The 17,914-nt window shown below is 37.8% G+C and overlaps 1 protein-coding gene across 1 annotated transcript in view; it reads left to right on the forward strand.

Moving 5' to 3' along the window:
• The window catches only part of LOC128647704 (cytochrome P450 2J6), a 171,819-nt gene that overhangs the window by 58,290 nt on the left and 95,615 nt on the right, over nt 1-17,914 (forward strand). Inside the window, exons 4-7 of the mRNA XM_053700450.1 lie at nt 7,396-7,556; nt 8,717-8,890; nt 10,666-10,813; nt 13,538-13,725. Coding sequence (XP_053556425.1) covers nt 7,396-7,556; nt 8,717-8,890; nt 10,666-10,813; nt 13,538-13,725 — 671 coding nt within the window. The remainder of the gene's footprint in view (nt 1-7,395; nt 7,557-8,716; nt 8,891-10,665; nt 10,814-13,537; nt 13,726-17,914) is intronic.

Consider the following 17,914-nt stretch of genomic DNA (forward strand, 5'->3'; position numbering starts at 1 on the left):
CGTATCGTGGTCCCAGTTTAGTAGAAGGTTGTTTCAGGCGAAGATAACGAGAAGAAATCCAAACTTTATCACCAGGACGATACTTGGGAGCCTTCTTCCGTCGAAGATCAGAAAAGAACTTGTAACGTTTAGAAGCTGCAGAAAGGATACAATGTATTCTCTGCCAATGACGAGTTAATCTTCGGGCAGAAAGATCAGAAGCAGGATTTTCTGTGGAAGAAGTATGCAAAGGAAATGTTCTGGGTTGATATCCGTAGGCCGCATGAAAAGGAGAGGTCTGAAGGGAGGAATTATACCGGGCGTTATGAGCCAATTCAGCTAATGGAAGGTAAGAAGTCCAGTTAGAGTGAAAATGATCCACATAATGTCTAAGATATGTTTCAAGACACTGGTTTACCCTTTCGGTCTGACCGTTAGATTGTGGATGATGTGAAGTAGACAGAGAAATTGTTGTTCCAAAGTGTTTACAAAGTGATCTCTAAAATCGGGAAACAAACTGTACCCCTCTATCTGAAACAATATCCAGAGGAAATCCATGTATTCTCACAATATGCAAAATAAAAAGTTCAGAAAGTCTTTTGGCAGACGGTAACCCGGGTAAGGGAACAAAATGAGCAGTCTTTGTGAACCTGTCTACCACCACCCAAATAGTGTTGTTTCCAGCTGAAAGAGGAAGGTCGGTAATAAAGTCCATGGATACATGAGTCCAAGGCTGATGAGGTATGGGCAACGGTTTAAGCAACCCTGAAGGAAGTTGACGAGGAGTCTTGTTTATGGCACATTGTGTGCATACTGAAACATAATCTTTAACATCTTGAGAGAGAGTGGGCCACCATACATGTCGTTTGAGATTTCGAGCGGTGTTACTGATGCCAGGATGTCCAGAAAGAGGACTATCATGAGCCCAAAATAGGATCTTGGAACGAAGTCGTTCAGGAACAAAGAGTAGACCATCAGGAGGTTTACAGGACAAAGGAAGATTCCTTTGAGCAGACTGTAAATCTTGTAACCAGGAAGTTGTTAACTGGGCTATGACTTCATGAGGTTGGAGAATGGCACCAGACTCAGGAATTGGGGTATCTTGAAATTGTCTGGAAAGGGCGTCTGCTTTAATATTTTTAGAACCGGGTATATAGGACAAATTGTAGTGAAACCGAGAGAAGAATAAAGACCAGCGTGCTTGCCTGGAATTTAATTGTTTGGCCGTTTGGAGATAAAGAAGGTTTTTATGATCAGTGAGTATGGTAAACGGCAAAGAGGTACCTTCCAGCCAATGCCTCCATTCGTCCAAGGCCATTTTAATGGCAAGCAACTCTTTATTGCCTACGTCATAGTTAAATTCAGAAGGAGTGAATTTTTTAGAGAAGAATCCAACAGGATGAATCTTTCCACTATCAGGTATTCGTTGGGAAAGAACAGCTCCAGCAGCAACAGAGGAAGCATCAACTTCCAGGATGAACTGAAAATCTGGATTTGGGTGACGGAGAATAGGTGCAGAAGAAAAAGCTTCTTTGAGAGACTCAAAAGCCTCAATAGCCTCACGAGGCCATTTTTTACAATTTTGCCCCTTTCTAGTGAGAGAAGTAAGGGGAGAAGTAATAGTAGCAAAATTTTTGATGAACTTCCTGTAATAGTTGGCGAAGCCCAGAAAACGTTGCAGAGCCTTCAGAGAATCAGGTCTAGGCCAATCCAAAATGGCAGAAAGTTTAGTAGGATCCATTTCAAATCCAGATGCAGATATTACATAACCCAGAAAGGGTATGGATTTTTGATGGAATGAACATTTCTCCAGCTTAGCAAACAGATGGTAATCTCTTAAACGTTGAAGTACTTTCCTAACGTGGTGCACATGGTCTTGGTGGTTTTGAGAAAAATTCAGGATATCGTCAAGGTATATGATGACAAAGATATTCAAAAAATCACGAAAAATCTCGTTCACAAAATGTTGAAAAACCGCAGGGGCATTGCATAGCCCAAAAGGCATGACCAGATACTCGTAATGCCCAAATCGAGTGTTAAAAGCAGTTTTCCATTCATCTCCCTTGTGTATACGGATAAGATTGTAAGCACCACTTAGATCTAGTTTAGTAAATATAGTGGATCCCTGAAGATAAGTAAAAAGTTCAGGAATAAGGGGTAGAGGATAACTGTTCTTGATGGTAATTTGGTTTAATCCTCTGTAATCAATACAGGGTCGTAGTCCGCCATCCTTCTTTCCTACAAAAGAGAAACCAGCCCCTACAGGAGAAGAGGAGGGTTGAATAAATCCTCTAGCCAGATTGTCTTTAATATATTCTTCCAAAGCCACGTTTTCAGGTCTAGAAAGTGGATACGTCTTGCCTCGAGGGTAGGTAGCCCCAGGAAGGAGATCAATGGGGCAATCGAAAGGACGATGAGGAGGAAGACGTTCAGCTTCCTTCTTGGAGAAAACATCCACAAAGTCATGATAAGGCATAGGTAGAGAGTCCGGAGTTTCGATTGTGAGAGCGATAGTGAGTGGTAACTTAGTGATCCTTTGAAGACATTTAGTCTGGCATGTTGATCCCCAGGACGTGAGTTCGCCAAAAGTCCAAGAAAAAGTAGGATTATGTACTTGGAGCCAGGGAAGTCCCAAGATAATGGGAAATTGAGGAGTAGGAATGACGTAAAAACAAATTGTCTCAGAGTGAAGTATTCCAACAGTGAGAAGTAAAGGTTTAGTAGCAAACTGAATGTATCCGGAACCCAAAGGATCTCCACTAACCGTAGAGACAGAAATAGAATACTCTTTCTTTAGTAAGGGTATAGTGTGATTAGAGACGAATGTGGAGTCAATGAACACTCCTCCAGCACCAGAGTCGATAAGAGCTTGGGTATGAATCTTACTATGTCCAATTTGAAGGGTTACTGGAACAAAGAGTTTCTTGTATAGGGAATGACTACTCTTTTGGCTTAACTCAGTTCCCTGGACTAGAGTTAAGCCCTGGCTTTTACTGGCCTGGTAGGACAATCCCTTAATAAATGCCCTTTAAGACCACAGTACAAACACAGGCCAAGAGAACGTCTTCTCAAGCGTTCAGTCTCTGTTAATTTTATACTTCCCACTTCCATAGGTTCAGCCTGATCAGGAGTAGGAGAGACAGGAGTGACTGGATTAGAAAAACGAGGAGCCAAACGAAAAGGAGTTCGAGTTGATGACCTCTGTGTTCTATCCCTTTCTTGTTGGCGTTCACGAAATCTGGCGTCGAGACTGATACAAAGATTTATTAAAGCTTCCAAGGATTCTGGAAGTTCCCGATACACCAATTCATCCTTGAGATGCTCAGAAAGTCCTTTACGAAAAGCGGCTCTAAGTGCTCCCTGATTCCAAGTAGTTTCAGAGGCAAGGGTGCGGAACTCAATAGCGTATTGAGAAACTGGTTGACTACCTTGTCGTAAATCCAAGAGAGTAGCTTCAGCAGCGGAAGATCTTCCAGGTTTATCAAATACATTTGAAAACACAGAGAGGAATGCATCTACATCCAAAAGTATAGGATCATTCTTTTCTAGCAAAGGTGATACCCAAGCCAAAGCTTTTCCTTTCATTAAGGAAATAAGGAATGTGATTCTATAAGAGGGAGTAGCAAAAAGAGTAGGGCTATTTCTGAAATGAAGACGGCACTGATTCAGAAAACCCCTACAATCTTCAGGATTTCCATCATATTTATCCGGAAGAGGTATCCTGGGACTCAGTTGTACTTGAGACTGGTTGTTTGGAACCAAAGGAGGTAATGCCTCATTAGGATTAGGATTGGGAGGTGTAGGAGCAACCAAACTTTGTAATAAAGCGGTTATTTGATCAAGCTTAGTGTCCATGGATTGCAAGTGGGTAGCATGAGATCCCAGTAGTTGTCCCTGTTGAGCCACGGCCATGGATAATTCAGTGGGGTCCATTTATGGCCCGTTTGTAATGTCAGCCGTTTAGGAATCAGTCCGGGGTTTAACCCAACTGTTAGCGTGAAAAGTAAAACACACGCTAACACACTGAGAAATAACCAGGACGTGACCCACTCAGGAAACAAATAAGATAGGATACAAAAAATAATAACTGTTCCTTTTAGTAGTTTTGAATCAAACAAAGGATAAAAATTCTCTTTAGCAACTTGTAGAAGAAACGTCCCTTTAAGCAGGTTTGTAACATATAAAAGATAATGTTCTCTGTAAGCAGTTTGTAAAAGTAAATGTCCCTTTAAGCAGGCTTGCAATAAACAAAGTTCTCTTTTGCAGTTTGTAAAAGTAAATGTCCCTTTAAGCAGGTTTGCAATAAACAAAGTTCTCTTTTGCAGTTTGTAAAAGTAAATGTCCCTTTAAGTAGGCTTGCAACAAACAAAAAGACAGAGTTCTCTTTTGTAGCTTGTAAAAGTAAATGTCCCTTTAAGCAGGTTTGCAACAAACAAAAGAAAAAGTAAATGTCCCTTTAAGCAGGTTTGCAACAAACAAAAGACAAAGTTCTCTTTAGACAGGACTGTAGCAAGACAAGAGATTGAAGCAGATTCTGACAGGCATAGGCAATTATATCCAGAAGTTAGTTTGAGGGCAAGGCAAAATCAAGGTTAGGCAGGCAATAGTCGGTATCCAGGCGTCAGAAGAAGGGTTTAGGCAAAAGCTAGGTCAGGCAGGCAAAAAGTCGTCATCCAGGAATCAGTAAAGGGCTAAGCAAGGTCAGGCAAGTTCAGAATAAAGTACTCACAACACCGGAGACTCCAACAAACGGGCCCGAGTAAGATCTCCCGCCGTGGTTTAAAGGCAGGAGCGGTGACGTCATCCGAAGGGTGTGTCAGAAGACGCGTCACGTTGCTAAGCAATGTGACGTCATTCATACTGAGAAGATCCGGGAGCCGCAGCGACACGGCGATGACCGGAAGATCATGACAACTAGGACTGCCGAGTGGCGTCCGGTCGCCATGGCAATGGATGACGTGGAGATGTACCACGTGGTTGCTGTGGTTTCCCGTACGCCATGGGCAGTGCTGTGGGTGGGGGGTTTGAATGTATTTAAGCTCAGTAGTTTATGTGTGAAAGTTTAATGTTGGTTTGAGGACAGGATAACAACGGAAGCGTCACTTTAATAAAAAAACATTTTTACTGCATTTAAGACCCGTGAGTGCCTTTCATTTTGAACTGTATATACTTTATTTCAAAGTGCATCTTTTTTTCTGCAGTTTTTTCTGTAGTGTAGGGATTCATCCCTCCCTCTACCCTGTCAAACCATTTTTCCCACTTCCCACAATGAGCCTTCCAATCGACCTCACTCCTGCCTTTTACTCTATCCTACTGGCACCAACACAAGTTTATTACAGACAGTGATTTGGGATCTGGCTTCATATTGTAAGGGAGCATGATTAGTGCTCACTTCCCATATGAAGGCAGATGCCTTCTTCCCGTGGGTCGTCAAAGCTTAAATTGGAGACAACAAGATGCTCTTCTGTGCTGGAAGTAGGTACTACATCAACACAGTAACACCATTATACTCTTTAATATAATCACTTATAATCAGTACCTTACCCACTACAGATGTCAGAATTACTGATCTATAGCTTCTCATTCCTGGGGAAATATGTCCGTGGATAATGATTTTTGAAAAATTAAGAGTATTTGTTTGACTATAACAGTGTTAGGTTAACTTAGAACTCTTGGGTGTATTCCATCTGGACCTGGAGTTGTATTTACTTTAATATACAGTTTTTTTCCTGATATCATCTAGATATAACCCATTTATTTGTACAGGCTTGTATGTTCTACTTTTTTTCAGTATCTCTCTTATTAGTTCCTTTCTTGTTGTATACTGAAAAAAAAAATGGTTTAGCACCTCAGCCGTGCACAGGAACTGTTAACCATGCTACTCTTCTCACATTTTAATATACCTATAATTTCCTTCTTAGATTTTTTTTCTATTCATATACTTAAAAAAAAACTTTTAGGGTTTGTCTTAGAATCTTTTGCAATTAATCTTTTATTTTCAGTTTTGGCTAATTTGATTGTTGCTTTGCGTGCTTTGTTACATTCCTTATCTATTAGGAATGTTGAGTCTGTACTATTTTCTTTGAATAATTTAAATGATAGGGATGGGCGAATGTGTTTGTATTCAAATTCAAATGTTAGAATGAATGTTATCGTAGAAATTAGATTTAAATAATCGAATGTTGATAAGAAAGAATTTTCTTAAAAATTCTATTATCGAATGTTATTTACAGTTTTCGAATGTCACTTTTCAAATTCGAATTTCACATTCGAATTCAAATGTCACATTCAAATTTGAATACGACATTCAAATTTGAATGTCACATTCAAATTTGAATATTACATTTATAAAACACAGTTGTAGACTAGAAATACTATTTCGAATTTGAATGCTACATTCGAATTTGAAAGTGACACAGTTGTATACTAGAAATACTATTTAGAATTCGAATGTGACATTCAAATTTGAATGTCACATTTGAATTCGAATATTACATTTATAAAATACAGTATTAAACTAGAAATACTATTTTGAATTTGACATTCGAATTTGAATGTAGCATTCAAAATCGAATATTACATTTTAAAACACAGTTGTAGACTAGAAATACTTTTTCGAATTCGAATGTTATATTTCAAAATTGTATGTGATATAAAATCATTAAATCATTGAATTTTGCTTCTTTAAAATTAAAATTCTTGGTTGAGCCCATGTAATGTTGCTTTTTGGAAAATGTTTTCAAACATGACCATTATTATGATCACTGTCACCTAAATGTTCTTTGACTTCTATGTTGAATATTATTTCTGTACTGTTTGATAGCATTGCCAAACCATGTATCAGTTTCAGTAGCCATGCCTATCCTGACTATATTATGTTATAAACTGGTATAAAGAAAGTTTGTATTGAATGTAAAGAAATACTCTTTTCTTTGATCATATATTTGAAATTGAAGTGTACTGATATTACAAATTATTGTGTGAACATATTGAGCATTCTATATAGAGCTTTAATTGGATAGCACTGAATGCTTATAAAATACGGCACTACAAATGGGGGCATTATTGCTGAATTAATGCTTACAATACAAATAGTATTTAATAACATAAGGACTGGTGAGGCTAGAGAGGCTGAAGACGCTCTAGGGAGCCTAACAACAACCGATATCGCACTTGCGCTACAGTTAGCACACCACTCGTAATCTAGGCAAGTGAAAGGCCTGTATTACAGCTTAACACATAAATTGTATAGACTTGAGATCACTTATCTGTCATACCATTTTTATAATCTGAACTTTTACCTGTTTAACTATATGATGCAATCCATGTTAAAGTTTGCTTTAAAAGGCAGTATGATTAGGCAGTGCTATAACTACTGCAAAGTCTTGTCCATTAACATTTTCTGTTGCTTTTCAGACCAGCCATTTGATCCACATTTTGTCATTGATAATGCGGTCTCCAATATAATTTGTTCCATCGTATTTGGGAGACGATATGATTACGATGACCCCACAATGCGGAACATTCTTAACCTTGTACATGAAAATATGAAGCTTGCCTCTGGTTTTTGGGCACAGGTAGGGATATCAGTGGATGCCATTGCCATATACTTGTTTTCAGAAATACTGGTGTCATGGGTACAAATTACTGAGCAATCGGCCAAACATATCTTAATACCTATAACATCTCCTTGATTATATTTAGGGTCAAGAACCTAGGGGCTAAGGCAGTTAGAGTTGCTGCAGCAGGTTACAGTTAAAACAATCACATATATAATAACTACAACAATTTATTTATATTCAAGAAACAAATCCATATACTGGATCCTGATTCCAAAATTTACATACAATAGCTAATCATATATACAGACTATAAACACAATAGTAAAAACAAAATGACAGAATACCAAAAAAGGAAGATATTAAAAAAAAACAAAAAATCCAAAATAATGAAGATTTCTTAGCAAACAGAATGTTAAAGCAACATGAATTTCATCACCAAATCTTCCCCACAAGAATAGAGAAAAGTACACCTCTGCTAACATCTGCTTACCTGAAAACAGGACTGGAAAAAAACAGCTAACAGTAAATGCTTTTCAGCCCAGTAACATACCTTTCTTAAGACCTCTTAGTATTGCCCTCTTTAAATAGTCATTTGGTGGAGGATCTTCCAATCATCCCCAACAGGAAGCGACATCACTTCTGGTTCATTCAAGAATCATGGGAGCTGTAGTAACAAAGTCTTTGTATTTATTTAACAGTTGAGTTTGTGCTTTTTGTAGGTGTGCACTTAGTCTTACATTCTATTGCTGTAACCCAGGGGGTAGAGTGAAGGCAGGCCAGTGTAGATTTGGGTGGGCTGTGGATAGAGCTGTCCTTTACATGGACAAGCCAATGTGATGTGGGACAGATACGGTTGTTAAATAAGGAACAGGAACATCTATAAGACAGATCTCTGAAAACATAACTGTGCAAAATGTGAGGTAGTTGGCAGCTCTATAATGGCCTCCTCCATAATGTGCGTGTTCTATACATTTTGAAGAGCATTTTGTTATTATTTATGATGATTATTATAGGTTCAAAATGTAGGTTTTATAAATATAACTGTATAATATCCACAACCAGGTTATAAGTAAGAAAAACAACCTTTTCAAATGTATTACTCAATATATCTGCCATAAATGGAAAATATCACTATGCATCTTCGTATATGCTCATTGTATACTTCTTCATCATAGTTATTCAATGCATTTGCGGTGGTCCAGTATCTCCCACTACCACATCAGAAGATTTTCAGGAATGTAAAAACAGTTTTTGGATTCCTAAAGACGGTTCTTGAGGAGCACAAAAGAACTATGATACCTGGTGAACCTCGAGATTTCATAGACTGCTATCTGGAAGAACTAGACCAGGCATGTGAATATATTTATGTTTTGTGTAAGAATGAGCAGTGTATGTAAATTGTATTGGTGATTGTAATTCTCTTGCTAGAAGTCTTACTAGCAGTCAAAAATGGAAACATTAAACTAAGGTGATAAGTCACGTCAAACAAAAACAAAATTCGGATAGATTACGAGTTTTGTGGTAACAGGGGTGCGGGGTTAACGTGCACTTAGCTGCAGCGCTGATATTACGGGTTTTTATAAACCCAGCGTTAACAGACAAAAAGTGAGCGTAGAGCAAAATTTTGCTCCACACTTCACTCCAATACCAGCGCTGCTTAAGTCAGCGGTGAGCTGGTTGTGCGTGCTTGTGCACGATTTCCCCATAGAAATCAATGGGGAGAGCCGGCTGAGAAAAAGTCTAACACCTGCAAAAAAGCAGCGTATAACTCAGTAACGCAGCCCCATCGATTCCTATAGTGAAATTAAATTTATGTTCACACCTAACACCCTAACATGAACCCCGAGTCTAAACACCCCTAATCTTACACTTATTTACCCCTAATCTGCTGCCCCCGACATCGTAGCCACCTACATTATAATAAACATATTAACCCCTAAACCGCTGCACTCCCACCTCGCAAACACTACTTAAATATTATTAACCCCTAATCTGCCGTTCCTTACATCGCCGACACCTATCTACATTTATTAACCCCTAATCTGCTGCCCCCAACGTCGCCACCACTATACTAAATGTATTAACCCCTAAACTTATTTATTTAACTATTTAATAACTATTCTACCTAGTTAAAATAAATACAAACTTGCCTGTAAAATAAAAATAAACCCTAAGCTAGATACAATGTAACTATTAGTTATATTGTAGATAGCTTAGGGTTTATTTTATAGGTAAGTATTTAGTTTTAAATAGGAATAATTTAGTTAATGATAGTAATTTTATTTAGATTATTTTAAATTATATTTAAATTAGGGGGTGTTAGGGTTAGACTTAGATTAAGGGGTTAATAAATTTAATATAGTGGCGGCTACATTTGGGCGGCAGATTAGGGGTTAATAAATGTATGTAGGTAGCGGCGATGTTAGGGACAGCAGATTAGGGGTTAATAATATTTAACTAATGTTTGCGAGGCGGGAGTGCGGCGGTTTAGGGGTTAATATGTTTATTATAGTGGCGGCGATGTCCGGAGCGGCAGATTAGGGGTTAATAATTTTATTTTAGTGTTTGCGATGCGGGAGGGCCTCGGTTTAGGGGTTAATAGGTAGTTTATGGATGTTAGTGTACTTTTCAGCACTTTAGTTATGAGTTTTATGCTACGGCTTTGTAGTGTAAAACTCATAACTACTGACTATAAAATGCGGTAGTAATCTTGACAGGAGAGGGTCTACCGCTCACTTTTTATCCTCCCAGGACAGACTTGTAATACCAGTGCTATGCAAGTCCCATTGAAAATAGACTATACGCAATTTACTTAAGTCGATTTGCGGTAAGGCCAAAAATGTGTGCGGGGACCCTAAACCTACAAGACTCGTAATACCAGCGGTAGTGAAAAAGCAGCGTTAGACCCGGCTAACCCTGCTTTTTCAGCTTACCGCAAAACTCGTAATCTAGCCGAATGTTTCCTAGTACCATCGTCATAACCGAAAACCAATAATTGGCTATATGGTATAGAGACTAGTTGAAATCTGTAGGCCACCGTATATACACTGTCATTTATTTATTTATTAGGCCTGGGGGGAGAGCAGGTCAATAGTTTTTTCTCTCATAGCTTTCTTGTGCTTAGGAGCAAAGAAAAGAAAACCATAAGAAGACTTTTGATGAAGAAAATCTGTTCACCTGCGTAGCTGACCTGTTTTTAGCTGGCACAGAGACAACATCTGCCTCCCTGGAGTGGTGTCTGCTGTACATGATGGCACATCCAGAAATTCAGGGTACAATATAACCTTTCAAATTGCCGGTGCTGAAATTTACCATATATTTTCTGTTTGTTAGCCCACAAATTCAAGGTGCAATAAAATCTGTCAGAGACAACCTTGTCAGCTTTGATATAGTAAGAATAACCCATTATTATTTTTATATTTCATTGCATGTGAGAAGCCTGCCACAAAAAAATTAAAAAAATGTATATTATTGTTATAATTTTTGTAAATAACATTGCATATAGTCAGGTGACTAGTGTTGCTACTGTGCTCACCTTAATAAATTGTTATCGAGGGTAACAAAGAGAGTATCCAAGGGTATCAAGGGTATCCAAAGAGGGGTCCATTACAGGTGTTTGGTGCATATAATAGAAACTAGAGTGTCCGATTTCTGCCAAATTAGAAATAAAAGCACATTTTTTTGCTGCCACATGATCGCTGTGGTGACATATAGACAAAATTTACATTTTTTTTTTTTTGTAAGGGACTGGTCTGCTATTTAAACATTTCTATTGGGGGCTACACACACTTCCTTTTTTTTTGGATGTCAGTAAAGGCATTGGTATTGAGCTGGTTGTTTGTTCTTGTGAGTATATTATGTCAGTAAAGGCCCCCATCCCATTAAAATACCATGTTCTGACTTTCTTTATTTATTTAATTTTGGGGGGCTTGGTGCTCATCAAGACCACCAGCAGGCAATTATCTTTAAATTGAGATGTCATGATCATCAGTAGCTGCTAAGAGAGCTGGGACACTGGGGTTTGAATAACCTCCCCCCATACAGCTCCCTGCAGCTACATCAATTTCATCGTTTTGTGACATCACCACAAGTTTGTGGTGACATCACTGGCACTCAATTTGTAAGCTAGGGAGTGCCCCCACTAGGCCACCAGCAAACCCTGAAGTGGTCTGAAGTGCGGAGGATCGCTAAGAACAGTTTCTGATTGGCAATTCCCCAGACCGTGATGCACATAATTAGGGCAGCTTGTCACGTGCATCGAACCAGTTAGCATGAAAAAACATAAATGTGAATATTTTACAATTACGCACCTTTTCTCTCAAATATCTAGTATAAAACTGAAGGTGCAATATGTTCTTTCAATATATCCTCTCAGTTTGCTGGTCCAGAAATTCTAGGTACAATATGTAGTTTGCTGGTCCAGTACTCACTACACAGTGGCTTGTGTGTCATTGTAGGAGCTAACAGCACTGTAAGGTGAGACCGGCACCGGGCAATGCCTTCCTAGGCTTTGATGCAAATTGGTCGAGCCGGCGATCTCCAGCTCCGCAATATATAACAAACAAAACTGTCCACAGCACCAGTAAAGTTAAAGGAATCTTCTTTATTAAATGTTTAAAAGCATACAAGACAGGTATGCGACGTTTCGAGACCGCAGTCTCTTAATCATGCATACACAGTAATGCACCTGCCTCTTAATTTAAAGGCAGTGTCAACCAATCACATTCAGGATCCAAGGTAACACACCTTGTGCTTGGATTAACCTTTTCATCTCTTATTTAATCATATTTACAATTGTGATTTGAGTATATAGATTCTGCCATCCACAAATAGAGACATAAATAAAAACAATGTATTTACACTAAGAACAGGTAAATTACAGAACATAGGAAAAAAGCAGATGTACACTTACAGAAATATAATCACATCTCGATTTTGCAACTCTTTTAATTTAAAGCATTTAGACAAAGTAATGTTATAATTTTTTACAATGAATGAACAATTTATTTTAATCCTACAGAGCACGAGATATAAAAATTATCCTGCATAAACCATAAATAACTTAGTTTAAATTTATAACTCTAAACCTTAGGAATACACTCTTGATACAACAATCAAGAGAGTGAGTAGAGGGGAACTCAGACTAGTAATAAGAAGATTTTTAACATCATACTCCCAAAAAGGGATTCAAAAGTGAGTTTGCTTAAAGGAAGACCGACAGATCCCATTCTCTGTTTAACCCTTTAGGGTACATGGAAACCAACCTGTGGATCCAAAATGCCTCTCTTTGTTTCAGAAACATTTCTCTGTCACCTCCTCCTCTAAGCACTCCCACTTGATCAATGATTTGCCAACGTAACTGGCTAATTTGATGGCCAAATTCCACAAAGTGGCAAGCTACTGGAGCCTTATCATCTTTCTTTCTAATGTTCGACTTATGTTTGTTGAGTCTATTTCTCATGCTTTGGGTCGTTTTAACCTACATAGATACGGGCACATGGGCATTTAATTATATATACCACATATGTGGATTCACATGTGTAATGTGATTTCAACTTAAATTTATGACCATTTATAGGATGTACAAATTCCTTGCCCTTGATAACCGAATTACAATTACTACACCCTAAGCATGGGTAACAACCTACATTCCTCTCAGTGATATACCTTTCTTTATTTGGTCGTTTAGATCCTAAGTCTGATTTTACTAGAAAGTCTCCAAAATTTTTAACACGCTTGTGGGCCATAATAGGTTTGTTCTGCAATGCTTTTATTTCTTTATTACAATCCTGGATGATATGCCAGTGCCTTCTTATAATCTTAGATATCTTATTACTGTGCTCATTATGTTGGGATATAAAGATCAATTTATCATCTTTAGCTTGTCCTGCTTTATCTCTATCCCTTACTCTATGCACATTTTGTATCTCTTGATTAATAAGCACTGCAGGATTGTAGGAGCTAAGTGACACATACTTTGTCCACTTGTATTTCAGAAAAATGCCATGAGGAAATAGACAGAATTCAGGGAGACAGAGATCAGCTGGATTATGAGGACCGAACAAGCATGCCATACACCCAAGCTGTTTTACAAGAGGTGCAGCGTTTCGCCAGTGTTGTCCCTCTAGGAGTTGCTCACTCACCCATGAAAGATGTGCAGCTGAATGGCTTTATCATTCCAAAGGTGAGACCTCTGGGCATAAGTTTAGCGGACAGCATCCTATTTCTGATATGTTTTATTTCTCAAATCTTTTAAAGATTCAGACCCCAAATATGTAATTCATTAGTTTACTTATCTAGCTGTGATGTACACCAGTTTATACACCTAGGTGTCTTGCACATTTTACTACTTTACGTGAGCTGTACCATGTAATTTACTAATTTATACACCCAGCTGTACCATACATTTTACTAATTTATACACCCAGCTGTACTATACATTTTACTAATTTATACACCCAGCTGTACCATGCAATTTACTAATTTATACACCCAGCTGCACCATGCAATTCACTAATTAATACACTCTTCTGTACCATGTAATTCACAAATTTTTTCACTTAGCTGTGCCATGCAGTTTATTAATTTATATACCCAGCACTACTATGTAATCTACAAATTTGACTAATTTATACACCCAGCTGTACCAATTTACTAATCTATACGCCCAGATGTACCATGTAATTTACTAATTTATACACCCAGCTGTACCATGTAATTTTGTAATTTATACGCCCTGCTGTACCATGCAATTTACTACTGTATACGCCCAGATGTACCATGCAATTTACTACTGTATACGCCCAGATGTACCATGTAATTTACTAGTTTATAAGCCCTGCTGTACCATGAAATTTACTAATTTATACACCCAGCTGTACCATGCAAATTTACTAATTTATACATCCAGCTGTACCATGTAATTTACTAAATTATACACCCAGCTGTACCATGCAATTAACTAATGTATACATCCAGCTGTACCATGCAATTTACTAATTTATACACCCAGATGTACCATACAATTTACTAATTTATACACTCAGCTGTACATGTAATTTACTAATTTATACACCCAGCTGTAACATGTAATTTACTAATTTATACGCCCAGCGGTACCATGCAATTTACTGATTTATACACCCAGATGTACCATATAATTTACTAATTTATACACCCAGCTGTACCATGTAATTTACAAATGTATACACCCAGCTGTACCATTCAATTTACTAATTTATACACCCTGCTGTACCATACAATTTACTAATTTATACACCCAGCTGTATCATGCAATTTACTAATTTATACACCCAGCTGTACCATGCAATTTACTAATTTATACACCCTGCTGTACCGTGCAATTTACTAATGTATACACCCTGCTGTACCATGTAATTTACTAATTTATACACCTTTTGTGGCATACAATTTACTAATTTATACACCCAGCTGTACCATACAATTTACTAATATATACACCCAGCTGTACCGTACGCCCAGATGTACCATGTAATTTACTAATTTATACACCCAGCTGTACCATGTAATTTTGTAATTTATACGCCCTGCTGTACCATGCAATTTACTACTGTATACGCCCAGATGTACCATGCAATTTACTACTGTATACGCCCAGATGTACCATGTAATTTACTAGTTTATAAGCCGTGCTGTACCATGAAATTTACTAATTTATACACCCAGCTGTACCATGCAAATTTACTAATTTATACATCCAGCTGTACCATGCAATTTACTAATTTATACACCCAGATGTACCATACAATTTACTAATTTATACACTTAGCTGTACATGTAATTTACTAATTTATACACCCAGCTGTAACATGTAATTTACTAATTTATACGCCCAGCGGTACTATGCAATTTACTGATTTATACACCCAGATGTACCATATAATTTACTAATTTATACACCCAGCTGTACCATGTAATTTACAAATGTATACACCCAGCTGTACCATTCAATTTACTAATTTATACACCCTGCTGTACCATACAATTTACTAATTTATACACCCAGCTGTATCATGCAATTTACTAATTTATACACCCAGCTGTACCATGCAATTTACTAATATATACACCCTGCTGTACCGTGCAATTTACTAATGTATACACCCTGCTGTACCATGTAATTTACTAATTTATACACCTTTTGTGGCATACAATTTACTAATTTATACACCCAGCTGTACCATACAATTTACTAATATATACACCCAGCTGTACCGTACAATTTACTAATTTATACACCCAGCTGTACCATGCAGTTTACAAATTTATACGCACAGCTGTACCATGCATTTTACTCATTTATATACCCAACTCTACCACACATTTAACTAATTTAAGCAACTGTCTATTATATGCATTTTAGATATACACTACTGTAGGGTTCAGTTTAAAGATTTATACACTCCAGTGTACTGTGCCTTTTACTGATTTTACACTCCTAGATGTACCATTAATTTTTCCAATGTACATAGACAGCTGTATTATGCATTTTACTAATTTATACACCCAGCTATAATGTGCACATTCTTACTTTACACAACCAGATGTACTGTGCATAATACTAATGTATACAATACCCAAATGCATTGTTAATTTTACTTATTTATACACAGTTATATTGTGCATAATTTTCATTTGCATACTTAAGTATACTGTGCTTTTTGATGAGTTCTACATTTTACTAACTTGCTCAATAAGGGCTAGCTTACGAGTGGAGTGCTAAGTGTAGCAAACGAGCAAAAAGGGGTATATAGCGGCTCTGTGCACATCGAAAATAGCGTGCTCACTTGAGCACAATCAAATTTAAAGCATGTCTGGTTAGCGGGACTTTAGAGCTCTGGTTATTTGTTATGCACACAAAAAATATCAAAGATATATTTACCAATACAGCTACACTCATAATTTTCCACAGTCTTGGAATTAATTGATGTGCACTATTAATCATTATTTGTAACAATCTAGAATGCAGTTTTGAGTTGAGTTTGGGATATTTGTGAAACAGATATATAATTGGGTCATGAGGTAGCAGAGTGCCAATGGTGTTCTGAATGTATGGTATAATGGATGTCCAGAATGCTTGAATTTTAGGACAGGCCCACCAGATGTGAAACAGGGTGCCTTCTTCCCTGCACTGTCTCCAACAGTGGTTAGAGGAGCTAGGGAAGAGGTGTTTGAGTCTCTGTGGTGTATACCACCTGGTTAGCAATTTTGTGTTAGTTTCTATGAGTTTAGCCGAGTGTGCTTTGAAAATTGATTGCCATTCTGTGTTTGGGATTAAAAACGGTAAATCTCTGTTCCAATCTTTGGTAAAAGTCGGTAAATCATTTTCACTTGGTGTAGTCAATCATTTATATGTATGTGATATTGTGTGGAGGTTAGGTGAGGATGAGCTACACAAAATCTCAAACTGCATGCGTTGCCTAGTCAGATGGTGTTTGTGTGTTGTCTGAAAGTAGTGGCTGGTGGTATTGAAACCACATATTAAAAAACTCTTTGCCTAGTGGTTCAATAGATTGTCTAGGTATTAAGCTACCACCTTCTGTCAATATATAAGTTGGCAGCAAAAGGTGAATGTCCCTGGTACCTGTGGGGATAGAAGTAAGTCCTGGTGGGAAACTTTAATTCTGTAACGTTGGGAGTTAGTGGGGAACGTATTGTGGACAGGTTAGGGTGCATTTTAACCATCTCTATCCAGGTGTTATAAGCCTCATGAATGATTGGGTTATTAGGGTTTTTGATTTTGGATCGGTCTTTATCGGTCCAACAGGAGGATCGCAACTGAGTGCAGTCAGAGAGTTCATGCTCAAGTTTGACCCATTGTTTGTGATGATGCTCTTCGAAAGAGCACCAGTCTATAATTCTTGAAAGGAATATGGCATTTCTATATTCACGTATATTAGGGACCCCCAGGCCCCCTTGAGTGGGATTTCTGTATAGGGTTGATTTGGCAATCCTAGGTGGCTTAGTTTTCCAAATGTAGGCATTAATGATTGATTGGAGTTTTGGGATCATAGATTTTGGGAAAGGGATGGGGACAGCCTGTAAAAAATATAAGATTTTGGGGAGTAGTGTCATTTTAGCTGCCCCGATTCTGCCCAGCCAGGAAATAGATTTAGGAGACCAAGTCATAGTGTTTGTAAGTATGTTTGAGGTTAGTGTGTCATAATTAAGTTTGATTAACTCCGCTTGAATTGGGGATAAATGTATGCCTAAGTATTTGAGGAATTGAGTGTTCAGCGTAAATGGGGCAATATGTTGGAGGGACGTTAGATCTGCCTGAGTGATGTGAACTGAGAGAATGACTGATTTCCCGTAGTTGATAGAGAAATTGG

Source organism: Bombina bombina, chromosome 1 (genome assembly GCF_027579735.1).
Source record: "Bombina bombina isolate aBomBom1 chromosome 1, aBomBom1.pri, whole genome shotgun sequence".
Lineage (NCBI taxonomy): Eukaryota > Metazoa > Chordata > Amphibia > Anura > Bombinatoridae > Bombina > Bombina bombina.